We start from the raw sequence: 13237 nt of genomic DNA, 5'->3' as shown, positions 1-13237 counted from the left end.
ACAATGATAATTACCATTAATGAACAGTTTCCCGGAAACAGATTTCTACCATTATTTTGGGGTTCAATTATCTTGAGTGTATACCTATGAGATACTTATATGGCTACTATGACACTTTAAGCTAATGAAATTTGAGCTAACATCTTATTTTCATTTTTATTATTTTCTTTATTTTATTTTTATTACATTTTTATTTCAAGAAACTCTTCAAAGCAGGACAAGATATAGGTGCAGTCTTGTACCAAGGAACACCTTAGATTTGGGTATGAAACTTCTCTATGTTAACAAGTACAATAAGCTTTGCTCATTTGATAAACTTCAGGTGGTAGTTACTGTTCCATTGGTTTCTTCTGCTAGCATCTCTTGTCCTTCTTGTATATTCAACATAAAACTAAAAGTATTTCCTTTGTACATCAATTTTCTTGGTCCAATTTTTTGAAATGTCAAGATTAGCTAAGAGTCTAAGAAAAAGCCACAAAAAAAGGAAGGGATACCCTCTTCTTTCTAATTCAGAAAACCTCTCAGGTTAAAAGGGTATATGTCATGGCACATATTATGATATGAGATCAATATGAGAGACATTGATCTTAGGCCTCCTGAACCAACCTACTCATGGTTAGAGTCCTTTCAATCTCATGCCACCCATCTCTCTTTAGTTTTGGGGTAATTTTGAAAAATGCAGCAAATCTTCCAGTCTCTAACACATCATTTGATACCTTATTGTATTAGAGCAAGAGTTCTCCTTTTCAGAAAACCAAATTAGATTTTAGAAAAAATTACTGGAGGCTGGGAGTGGTGGCTCATGCCTGTAATCCCAACACTTTGGGAGGCCGAGGCTGGTGGATTACTTGAAGTTAGGAGTTCAAGACCAGCCTGGCCAACATGGTGAAAACCCCGTCTCTACTAAAAATACAAAAAACAGCTAGGCATTGTGGCACACAGTTGTAATCCCAGCTACCCAGGAGGCTGAGGCAGGAGAATCTCTTGAACCTGGGAGGCAGAGGTTGCAGTGAGCATTGCACTCCAGCCTAGGCAACAGAGTGAGACCCTGTCTCCAAAAAAAGAAAACAAAACAACAAAAAAGAAAACATTCTGTCGGCTGGTTGTCTTTCAATAACATTCTATGCTAATTTTTTAAAAATATGGTTTAAGCTTTAGATTCCACTAATATTTATTGACACCTAGTATGTCAAATACTGTGCTAGGCAGTTTTTACGTACTTTGCAGTACTTCATTTTACCTTCAAAACAAGCCTGATAAGAAAGGATATTCACTGCATTTTACAAATGAAGATACTGAGTCTCAGAGAAATTAAGTGACTTGCTGAAATAAATGAAAACATGTTTTATCTTCTGAAATTCAACATTAATCTCAAGTCTAAGACAGGAATAGGCAGTCCTGTGTTGATCTTAAGGGTAAATGTTAATTATTTTTAGTTCATTCTTCTCCTTGAAAGTCCACTAGGAGGAAAAATGAATAAAAATAGTGTACCATTGTCCATCCATCAGGATACTAATGGACCATTGTGCATTTTGCAAAATAGAGAAATAGTCTCTGCTTTTCTGAAGCTCTGCTAAGTAAGTGAACATGTACTTTTTATAAGGCTGAGATATAGGATGAAAGAGAAGAAGGGTAATAACAAGAAGAGAGTTTTTGCTGTGCATTTACTTTCATAACTGAATGTATTGAGAAAATGTTGAATGTAGAATTCAAGCTCAGCAGATGTAACAAGGCCCAAAATAACAATGGCTTAAACAAATTAGAAGTTTCTTTCTCTCTTACTTAATAGCTGGAGTTGGGTAGTTCTGGGTGTTGTGGAGGTGCCCAGGGTCAGACACCTGAAGTCTATAGTTTTTCTATACATTATTTAATTCTGGTTTCTAGTCTATCATGATGACCATTTATATAAGATACATTTAAAAATCTCACGCATATTAAGATGCATTTAAAAATCTCATCATCATTTACTAAGAGCTAGTGGTCCCTTGGAAATAAGTAAAAATGCACGAGTGCAGTCAACTAAAGGGAGATTGGGTATAGTAGGGCCTGGGTAATCTGTAGACAGCCTGAGCAATTGCAGCAGGGAATTAGGACTGCTGTGAGTGATACAGTAAATCATTTCCTATAGGGATTTGGTATCGCACAATTGTAGGAGAAGCTGAGAACACAAAGGTCTAGAAGGGGACAATTGGGGAAAAAGGAAAAATTTATTAATCAAGGCACAGAGGGAAGCTGGTGAAGAAGTATGTGGAAGACTGCGGTCTTGGCATCTGGTGGTGGCCTTCTGAAGCTTCTGCTTGGCAGCAGTGCAGGCCAGAGGAAAAGCTGGACTCAAAGCAGAGGGAAGCAGAGACGACTCACTGAATCCGGTAGACAAACTGGAATCCATGGGAGGAAACTGCAGCACGCATGTCTTTCGCCACATCACTCCAGTGAGGCAGGCGACCTGCAGAAAAACTGCTGCCTTCTCCCAGAGCCCAGTCTAGTGCTTGGAGAAGTTGTAGGAAGAGATCTGGCCAAACTCGCTGGGCCCCCACTCCAACAAGGGGAACCAGTGATCGGCAGCAGGGTGCACGAGCTGCGGTGGTGGCTAGGGCCCGGCACCAATGCCTCAAGCACAGCACTGTAGGGTCACTTTGGCCTTCCAAATCATGCAAATTTCTCTTCTTTCCAACCCTAATCCAGAGCTACCCAGGGGAAGGGAACTCTGGGAAATGTCCTTCTAGCTTAGCTAAGCAACACAGCACAAAATCATCACAGTAACAGACTCTGGCCTAAGAGAGAATACACGTGACTGTGGGGGAAAAAATTTCAAAAGGTCAAGGGCCCTAAATTCAGTCCATTGCTGTGATAGACTTTAAAAATCAAAATGTTAATTATTCAAATATATGACTAGCTTCCATTCCATCTAAAATAAGAGGTGAGGTCATTTCATTAAGGTCTCCTCGCCTTCTGTTTCTTTAGCTATAAAACTGAAAAACACATTTGCTAATGCATTATAAAGGCTTTCATGCTTGTTTTCTCAGGAACGTTAATTATCTCCCTTGAGCTGATGACTCTCGCTTATTTCCAGTTCCATCGTCTCACATGATTTCTAGCTCCTTTTTTCCCAATGAGTACTAAACTTTTCCCCCTCCATGCTTCACTGTCAGCCAAACACAACAACCCCAAAGCTGAATTCCTTTTCCTCTTGTACCAGGGTTCTTTACCACTTCCATTCCCTTTCCAGAGGGCAGTCACTCTTCCTGCCACTCGGAGCGATGCTCTGGGGCTTTTTCTCAGTTCAGTCAATCATCACAATGGCTCTTGCTTTTATGGTTTCCTTCCTATATCTGCCATCCTATGCTACCTCTTATCATCTCGTTGTCAGATTACTGGGATACCCTTCCAGAAGTCATTGTCTATTCCAGGCCCTTCTCACACCCATCCATCCTCCAGACCACTGTCAACCTAAAATGAGTGACCAACTCTCCGAAGCAAAGAGTTTAATAGGGAATAGCGGGGGTGTTGCAAACTTGTGATATGCATGCTGTGATGGTTCATAGACATATCTGGGGGTTGGGGCAAAGGGGGAGCTTTGAAAGACAAAAAGAATTCCACATAGACTGTAACCAAAGGTTACAAAGACCAAAGGTAACAGGAGTTTGTTACAGGAGTTGGCATTAGCTTATTGGTTGGTTGAGACAGACTTACTAGGCAAGTGTCCTTGTGTAAACAGATTGTTTGGAATACTGCAGTCTTGAGGGATTTCCTTGCAATAAGTCCTGTTACAGGAAAATCATGTAGTACGTGCAGAAATCTGTGATAAGAGCTCCTTCTTTCTTGCCCTCCTGACTCCATTTTGTTTGTGTTTTAGCATAAGTGACTCCATTTTGGTATTGGCAACTTTCACACCAGTATTCCTTAAATACCATTTTCCTCATGTCATCAATGTTTACAAATCTTCAAAGCTTTCCTCTTTTCTTCCACGACATACAGGTCAAATGGCTTTCCAGATGAAAAGGAGATTAGAAATGATCTGGGGCAACATTTTTCTTTTCTTTTCTTTTCTTTTTTGAGATGGAGTTTCACTCTTGTCACCTAGGCTGGAGTGCAACGGTGTGATCTCGGCTCACTGCAACCTCTGCCTCCCGGGTTCAAGAGATTCTCCTGCCTCAGCCTCCCAAGTAGCTGGGATTATAGGCACCTGCCACCATGCCCAGCTAATTTTTGTATTTTTAGTAGAGACGGGGTTTCGCCATGTTGGCCAGGCTGGTCTTGAACTCCTGACCTCAAGTGATCTACCCACCTCGGCCTCCCAAAGTGCTGGGATTACAGGCATGAGCCATTCAATAGAAAACAAGTAAAAGAAATTCTGGGAGATTGAGGGCACACAGATTTGGGAATAGAACCCTAGGTACCTGAAAGCTAATCCATGTTCTTTCTGCTTCTATATCACCTATGTTTGAGGCAAAACCTCTGGTTTTTCAAGACCCTCCATTATCTCACCCAGCTCTATCAGGGTGTCTGCAGGACCATAGGGCCACGATTTACTTGTAGTCTAAGTCTCGTGCTCCAGGGCCACCATAGACTCCACATAACGGACAAAGTGAATGATGCTCCCTGGGGTTGTGCAATGAGGCAACACTTTATCAGTGTGGGTTTATTCCCCACTGCTCCACACCCAAGTCAATATACACAAAGCACTTGTTGTGGCCTCTTCCTTCCGCCTCTGCTCTATCCAGATCCTTCCTCTTTTTGAAGTTAAATGAAAGCTTTATCTCCTCTTTGAATCCACTCCATTTTTTAGAGGTCTTTATTTGTATGAACTATTAGTGTGTTTCTAGAGTAATTCAGTTCTGGGCTACCAAGGGTGTAAATTTAAAATCAGAAAACCTCTGTTCTAATCCCAGCTCTTCTACTTACTGGTGGTGTGACCTTTATGTGATTTTTCTTCTCTAAGCTATTTCTAATCTATGTAATGGGCATAGTAATATCTGTCCTATCTCCTAGAGTACAGGTGCACATCAGATGATCTAATGTATATGAGAGTGCTTTAGATGCTGTAAAGTATGAGAGTATGATATAATGTAAGTTACAATGTGAGAACACATCTTAGTCCTTAGCAATAGGGTATTACTTCTGTATGTTTATTTTGGTTTATTAACCAGAATGTAGTTATAGACTGTAAGCATTTTGAAGGAAGAAACATCTCATATTTTTTCTTTCTGTCCCTGTAAGTGAGCACAGCATGAGTCTGTTTAAAAATCATGCTGGTTTATTTACCTTTGTGTTTTTAAGCAGGAAGAAGGAAAAGGAATTAAAAATACGATGCAGACATAGGAAAAATGTCAAATTGGGCTTCTTTACTTGTGTAAAGATCTGGCTAGTGGGCAGGCTAGGAACTAAGTAAGCTAGAAATACTAGGCTGCCAAAAAAACTCCTGTTCCTGCCAGACAGCATCACGAGGCTTTTTGCAGAACAATCCATCACTTGGGCATGATTTTTAAAAAATATCTTTCTGATTTTGGCTGTAAGAAAAGATGCAGGAGATTTAGTAGTGTTAAGAAACAATTAGCGGGAGATATTTAGGCATTTCTTTGTTAAGGCATACATAGTTATTCGAGAATTTTGGACACAATATCTAAAAGTTGTTCTGGATGCTTTTTGGATCCTCTGCTTTTTGCTACAACATGGAGAAGAGGGGCTTCGGAGAACTGCTTAGACCAGAAGCAATGCCAACGAGTTGGAGAATCTCAGGGTTGAAGGAAGTTTGGATCTAGGAAAAGGAAATACTTCTTACATCTCATGGACTGTCCAATTTACAACTGCAGGTGCAAGGACTGGCCTGGGTAATCACACATGAGGCTTGGAGTAATGCTGTCAGAGGCAGGAATCCAAATCACATCTAAAGAGAACAGTCATTTCACATTCTTATCTTGAGGCTATGGATTCTCCTCGTGTTTTTAAAAGAGACCCAAATAATTCTCCATTTTTTTTCTTGCTAAGAGTCAATCCTTTACATCCATATTCACATTTTAGTTTCTTTTTCTTTTCTAAAGAAAATATCCTGTAGTAATTTCATTTCAATCCCCAATTGTATTCTAGAGCATTGGTATAAACTATATAAACTAGTTGGAGTTTAAAGAAGATTTTTATTAGGAACAAGCTTTTCATACCAGATCTTGAATGCATTACCAAACTTATTAAGCTGATGTGATTAGTGCTCAGGTATTTAGAGAGTTTATTGCTTGTAATACAAACAAATCCTTTGTGTAAATAGAGGTATGAAGGAAAAGTACTTGCTGTTCTAAAGTAACATTGAAAGCAAGATTAAACCATCCTTATTAGACCTTCTTAAATATGGATTGGCTTAGAACAACATTCCTTAATTGTGTTAGATCACAGCATGATTTTCTTCTGCCAGGAAAGTGTTTCTATTCTTAGGTTAAAGTGGATGCCCCACGTCATTTTACTTTCTGGTCCCCTGTTCCCCTAACTGTAAAATAATTGGGTTGCCCCAGAATTTAGAATCCAGGAGGGGTACTCATGTAATCTTACATACTTTTTTTTTTTTTTTTTTTGAGATGGAATCTCACTCTGTTGCCCAGGCTGGAGTGCAGTGGCTCGATCTCGGCTCACTGCAATCTCCGCCTCCTGAGTCCAAGCGATTCTCCTGCCTCAGCCTCCTGAGTAGCTGGGATTACAGTTGTGCACTACCACCATGCCTGGTTAATTTTTGTAGTTTTAGTAGAGACGGGGTTTTACCATATTGGCCAGGCTGGTCTTGAACACCTGACCTCAAGTGATCCACCTGCCTTGGCCTCCCAAAGTGCTGGAATTATAGGCATGAGCCATTGCGCCCAACATCTTATGTACTTCTAGAATGCACTTAAAATATTATTCTAAGAAGGGGTCCATAGGCTTCACCAGCCTACCGAAGAGGTTCATGGCCCCAGAGAGGCTAAGAGCCCCTCCCTTCCATTTTTCTGTAGCTAATATTAAAACCCTTATGTCAAACAAAATCAGGATATATACTTATTAAACACTCTGTTGTCCATAACTTATCTTTCACTTCAAATATGTTCAAAATCTTACCTCGACTCCCCACTGTTTCTGGGGTGCTCTTGATCATCACTTCAGCTCCCTTTAATAACAGAATTTTTCTAACATGGTTCAAGCTTTCACAACATAGAATCACAGATTCTTGACATTGTGAAGACACAGAACAACGTGAAGATTTTTGTATTCATGCTTCACAAGTAAAGTCAAGATGAGCCAAAACCCAAGGCATAATGTTATTATTTCATGAGTTCATCTGAGGTGACACTTGTGTAGAAACCCAGCCCTCCTTAAAATAGCCACTGAAACTCCGGAAAATATATGTGACTGTTTTTTTTATAATAATTATTAGGACTTTTTATCCAAAAATTCATATGCCCATAAATTAATTAATTAACCTCTTCTTTCATCTCATGATGAATAACTTTTCACTTTGAGCAGATGGAAGGCATGTTTCCCAAGGTCACATATGAAGTTAGGTGATAAAGCTGCGACTGTCATCCTTCAGCTACCTTTGTATTCACATATTCAAGTGACAGATGACACCAAATAACCTCCCCTGATCTCTTCTACCAACTCTGAGGACTCAAATGGGCAGAAATTCCAGCCAGAAAACATCTTGGAGTGAGGAAGAGGAGAAGATAGAGAAGTGGTAGGGATTCATTGATTCACTCACACATCCAGCACATGTGTCTTGCTCACCCACAACATGGCAGGCACAGTACCAGGTGCTGGAGATCCACATCTTATTTTCACGAACCAGTGATGGGGACAGACGAAAAGAAAAAAAAAAAAATGAATACACCCATGATACAGTTTCAGGAGACAGAAGTGTTAAAATTTAGGTGGAGGTAAGAGTGATAAAGAAAAATAAAAGAGGGTAAGTGAAAGGGCATGCTTGGAGGAGGGTTATTTCCGATATGATAGTGACAGAAGACATTTCTGAGGTGGTAACATTTGGGCCAACGTTTGTATGAAGAAGGCAGTGTGACAATCTTGGAGGAGGGGGTCTTGAAGCAGGGCTAATGGCAGGTCAGATGGCTTCGAGGACATGAGCTTGAAGGGTGAGGAGAGCTGCAAGAAAGCCATTGTGTTTGAATGTGGACCAGGCTTTGGTATTGGACTGCCTGGCCTCGAATCCAGCACCACCATGCAGGACTTAGGGCAAGTCCATTGATCTCTCTAGCTTTCAGTTTTATCTAGAAAACAGGGCAATTGTATCCACTTGATGGCCTGTCGAGTTAAATGAAGGAATCTGTATAAAGTGCCCCTAGTTCAGTGCATGGTTTGTGGCATGGACTTAGTACACTTAGTCATTAGTGTTATTAAATGTCTGGCTGTGGTCTAGACATGAGGTGAACAGTTCTGATAATGCCAGCACTGACTTCAACAGGCATTTTGCTTAAGTCACTCTGGGACACACAGGATGTGCTTCAAGCCCTTTATTGATTTACGATGCTGTGGTCTTCTTTCCCTCCCTCTACACATAAATCCAGCTGAGTCAGGACCACAGAGACCGGATTGTGGCTTTGAGAAACATAGTTCAATCCTAGGTCACCTGCAGTCCAGAGGGCTTCCTAGGAAACCAGACAGGTTTTACAGAGAATCATGAAGCTTTGGTGAAAGATGAAAGGTGAGATATAGGCTGAGAAACATACAAATGTCCACTCTTCTTTTTTTTTTTTTTTTTTCTTTTGAGACAGTCTCTCTCTCTGTTGCCCAGGCTGGAGTGCAGTGGCACGATCTCGGCTCACTGCAAGCTCCGCCTTCCAGGTTCACGCCATTCTCCTGCCTCAGCGTCCCGAGTAGCTGGGACTACAGGCGCCCGCCACCACGCCTGGCTAATTTTTTTTGTATTTTTAGTAGAGACGGGGTTTCATCGTGTTCGCCAAGGTGGTCTCGATCTCCTGACCTTGTGATCCGCCCGCCTCAGCCTCCCAAAGTGCTGGGATTACAGGCGTGAGTCACCGTGCCCGGCCTAAATGTCCACTCTTCTAAGTTGGTGCAACGAATTTAGACTATATATCCTGTGCAAACATCAACTCTGCCCTGTTCACATTGGCTTCTCCAGGCCTAACATGGCACCTGGCCTACAACTGGGGCTCAATAAATATTTGTTGGATGAATCAAAAAATTCTTTCTAGAACTCTTTCAGCTTCCATAATTAAGGGGGAGCTCCCTAGTCTGGGACTGGATATCTTGATGTCCTCTGGTATGACTCTGACCCAATATCCAGGGAATGAGAGGTGAATGTGGCTTGTGTGGAACCTCACACACATTTGGCCAAAAATTATTTCTGAGTAAAGCTACTAAATTGAGTATGCAAGGCCATCTGCAATATTTGGTGACTGAAAAAGTTTCATGTTTTAGATTCACTAAAATGAAGGCCATTTAAAAAAATGTACAGTGTTAGACAAAATTTATTTTAAGTTTTTCCATGTTTTTCTCCAAATATGAGACCCAGCTTCCTCTGAGAAAAAGATTGAGAATAGCCCATCCAAGGTAGGATAATTATTCCTACCTTGGTTTCATGTAATTGAATGTATTTAAACTTGACTCTTTACCAAAAAGATTGGAGGAAATTCCTTCATGGTTTTCCTAAGAGAAATATGTGACAATCTAAACCTGGAATTTGGGAGGGAAGTGTTTTTGCTTACCTAATTAAACATTAGAGGTTATAGAAATATTTCAATAGATTATCTCAGCCTTAAGAATCACATTAAATCTCTCAGATGTGAATGGGCAATCTAAAGTTGATAATAGTACTAAAAGATCTTTGTAGAAAAATCATACCATAGCCACAAGTAATCAAACTGTTGATAACTATAAGGGGCTGAGATTTTACCCCACTTGCAAGCTAACAAGTTAGCTTGTCACAGTTTAATGATGTTGACAAAAAACACAAGACTCCTTGGTCAGAGACAAAGGGCAGTTTATTATCCATAGCAAAGCAATAGCTAGAATATCAACAAGTTAACCTGTCACAGTTTAATGATGTTGACAAAAAACACAAGATTCCTTGGTCAGAGACAAAGGGCAGTTTATTATCTATAGCAAAGCAATAGCCAGAATATCAACACTTGCCCAGGTTCTCCTAGCCCCAGTACAGGTCAACATGAAGGGGGCCAGATGACACCTGCACATAATTTTTTTTTTTGAGGGAACACCCCAGCCTAGCAAACCCACATTTTTCATAATAGAGAGTAAGCTACCCGGTCTTCCCTGGATGGAGACATTATCTTATTTATTTATTTATTTATTTATTTATTTATTCTTTTGTTATTTTTTCTAGGAGATGTTATCTTTATCGGACAGTCAACAAACTTGCCCTCTGCTCCAGAGGGTGACACTATCTCTATCTCCAAGACTATTTATTATGCAGCCTACAACAAGGCTATTACACAAACAGCCTTGGAAAGACAGCCTAGAGCAAAGACAGTCAGTGCCTTTTCCCATAAGACATGAAGAAATGTGAGAGACCTACGGAGAACTGGCTCCCAACCCAAATATCCTAAAACTCAAATGTCTTTTTTTCTATTCAAAACAACAAACTAGAATTTTGAAAAACTCAAAGACCATAGAGCCTAGCTTTTTTCTCTGTTTGGTTTTATGGAGCTGAACCAGCCTATTGGAGGGTGGGTATCAATGTTGGAAGCATGAGTCATCTGTCGTAAAATTTAAACTTAGATTTAAACAAATAACTCTGGCTCTTAAAAATTTTGTTCATTGGATATTTGCACAGCTAAAGATTATGACAGCTCCAAGGATGTGGAGCAGCAGGTTCTAATTTGGAAGTTTACCTAGTGGCTTCATTTCAAGACCTACTGGGTTTAAGGCAAAGAGGCTGACATTGCAGAAGCACAGGTGTTTCAAAAAAGATTCTGGTATTCTTCAGATTTCCTCCAAGGCTCCAGGTCCCTAACACGCAGAACCACCACAGTCAAAGGCTTTTTCTCTGCTCATCTTCCTCTTCCACCATTCTTATGGGATAATTACATATCTTCAGAGAAAAGGCAATTTCAGACATTGTTATTTTTTGAACAGGAGAGGGTTATTTATTTTTTAAATATATATTTATTTCCAACTTTTAAGTTCAGGGGTACATGTGCAGGATGTGGAGGTTTGTTACATAGGTAAACGTGTGCCATGGTCGTTTGCTGCACAGATCAACCCACCACCTAGGTATTAAGCCCAGCATCCATTTGCTATTCTCCCTGATGCTCTCCCTCCCCCCACACACTCCTTCGACAGGCCCCAGTGTGTGTGTTGGTCCCCATCCCCCACATGTTTCCAACAGTGTAAAAGTGTTAACAGGAGAGTTTTATTATTAAATGTAGCCATTATACAATAATAGTCATGTGAGTTTATGTTGTGCATCTACCTTTAAGATCTTTCAAATCTTGTTTTTCCCTTTAAATCTTAAATTTCAGTTATCACCAATATTTACACAAACACTGTTCCTTTTTCTCAACTAATTAAGTCAAAGGTCATTTAGAGTGATGGGAATGGTGAATTATTATATGGAAAACAGCATCCATGTGGTTCTGTATTAACTTTGCATCCAAACAACCAGGAAAAACTTAAAGAACTAGGTGCACTTAGCTAATTAAATTCTGTTTTCCCCTCGGAGTTAGATGATGCAGCAGCAGTATCTAATAGAACTAGAGTTTAAAACTACATTTTTGTAGCATAACCACAGCAAGAAGTACAGCAAAATGACACCATCAGTCCTGTCACCATGGGCAACTGCTCACATAATACGTCAGTGTTTAACTTATCTCTCAGTCTATACTCCAATTACAGTTCTATGACCTTGAAAATGATAAATATTGGACTGTAAAAGATGTTAAAGTGTCAGGCTAAGGTTTTAATACTATCTTAATAAACACAAGTATTCACGTGTTACTTTACTGTTTTCCATGACTCAGTGTTAAGGATTTTTCAAGGATAATTTGCAACATTTAAAACTATAATACATTCCTAATTAAAGTATCAATAATGAAAAATGTACAACATCAAATATGATCTCCGAAGCCATGACATTCAAGTTGTAGTACAAACTAGAAAAGACTAATTTCTTGCAGCTCCTTCCTTTTTGGCTTGGCATTTTGAACTTTTAGTTCAGTGGTCTGCAAATTGGGGTATGCAGGCTCCGGGGTAGGGGTTCCCAACTCCTGGACCATGGACTGGACCAGTACAGGTCTGTGGCCTGTTAGGAACCCGGCTGCACAGCAGGAGGTGAGCTATGGGTGAGCAAGTGAAGCTGAGCTCTACCTCCTGTCTAATCAGCTGCAGCATTAGGGTCTCATAGGTGGGCAAACCCTAGTGTGAACTGCCCATGCGAGGGATGTAGGTTGCATGCTCCTTATGAGAATCTAATGATAAACGTCATGTACTTGAATCATCCCGAAACCATACCCCCTGCCCTCCGTCTGTGGAAAAATTGTCTTCCACGAAACCAGTCCCTGGTGCCAAAAAGGTTGGGGACCACTGCTCTAGGGAGTTTACTTTCTGAAGCACACTCCTTCCATGATAATTCAAAGCAAATCAATTTCCAGAGATTCAGGTTCAAAAAAATCTGTTTCTTGATATTTCTCCTTCCCCATCTCCCCAGTTATAACTGTTCTCCCACTTAAAAGAAAGCACACTTGTTACTACCAGAAATATTATTTTGATACATGTTCAAAATTGTAAAAACCTAAGAATGCTAGTCAAAAAGACAACTGGAAATGTTGGTGTAGCTGTTCAAAAATGAGTCTAAAGCCTAGATAATCATCATTTTATAAGTCAAGCTATTTCCAATAATTTGCTTTCAACAAAAAATAAAGGATCATCTAATCAAGTTATCAGCACTATATTATTACAAATAACTTCTGTTACTTAAAGAATTAAGTGACATTGCTATTACAAAATTTTTTCAACTCCCCATATTTTAATTAATCTTGAGAACAATAATTTTCATCCATTTAAAAAGTAGAAATGTATCATGTTATTCTAGAAATAAGTGACATTCAACCACAGATACCAAATAAAGAAAAAAACTCCCCATCCATCTCATTGAGAGGTATTTCCAATATATTTTCATTTTTCCTGTTTAACAATCATTTCTAAAATATGTAAGATATTTCTATAATTTTGATCCATTTATAGTAATTATTATGCTAATAGCTTAATTCAGACAGATTCTTAGAAGCTC

General features: G+C 39.7%; 1 protein-coding gene across 2 annotated transcripts in view; it reads left to right on the top strand.

Moving 5' to 3' along the window:
- The window catches only part of SLC2A12 (solute carrier family 2 member 12), a 62126-nt gene that overhangs the window by 26006 nt on the left and 22883 nt on the right, over nucleotides 1-13237 (top strand). The window contains exon 3 of one of the 2 annotated variants that reach the window (XM_016956321.4): nucleotides 10334-11946. The exons of the other annotated variant lie outside the window; for it this stretch is intronic. Coding sequence (XP_016811810.2) covers nucleotides 10334-10506 — 173 coding nt within the window. The 3' untranslated portion in view covers nucleotides 10507-11946. Of the gene's footprint in view, nucleotides 1-10333; nucleotides 11947-13237 lie in introns of those variants that run through there. 2 annotated transcript variants of the gene reach the window in all.

Source organism: Pan troglodytes, chromosome 5 (assembly GCF_028858775.2).
Source record: "Pan troglodytes isolate AG18354 chromosome 5, NHGRI_mPanTro3-v2.0_pri, whole genome shotgun sequence".
Classification (NCBI taxonomy): domain Eukaryota; kingdom Metazoa; phylum Chordata; class Mammalia; order Primates; family Hominidae; genus Pan; species Pan troglodytes.
The sequence above is the reverse complement of the archived record's forward strand: the minus strand, read 5'-3'. Positions and strand labels throughout refer to the sequence as shown.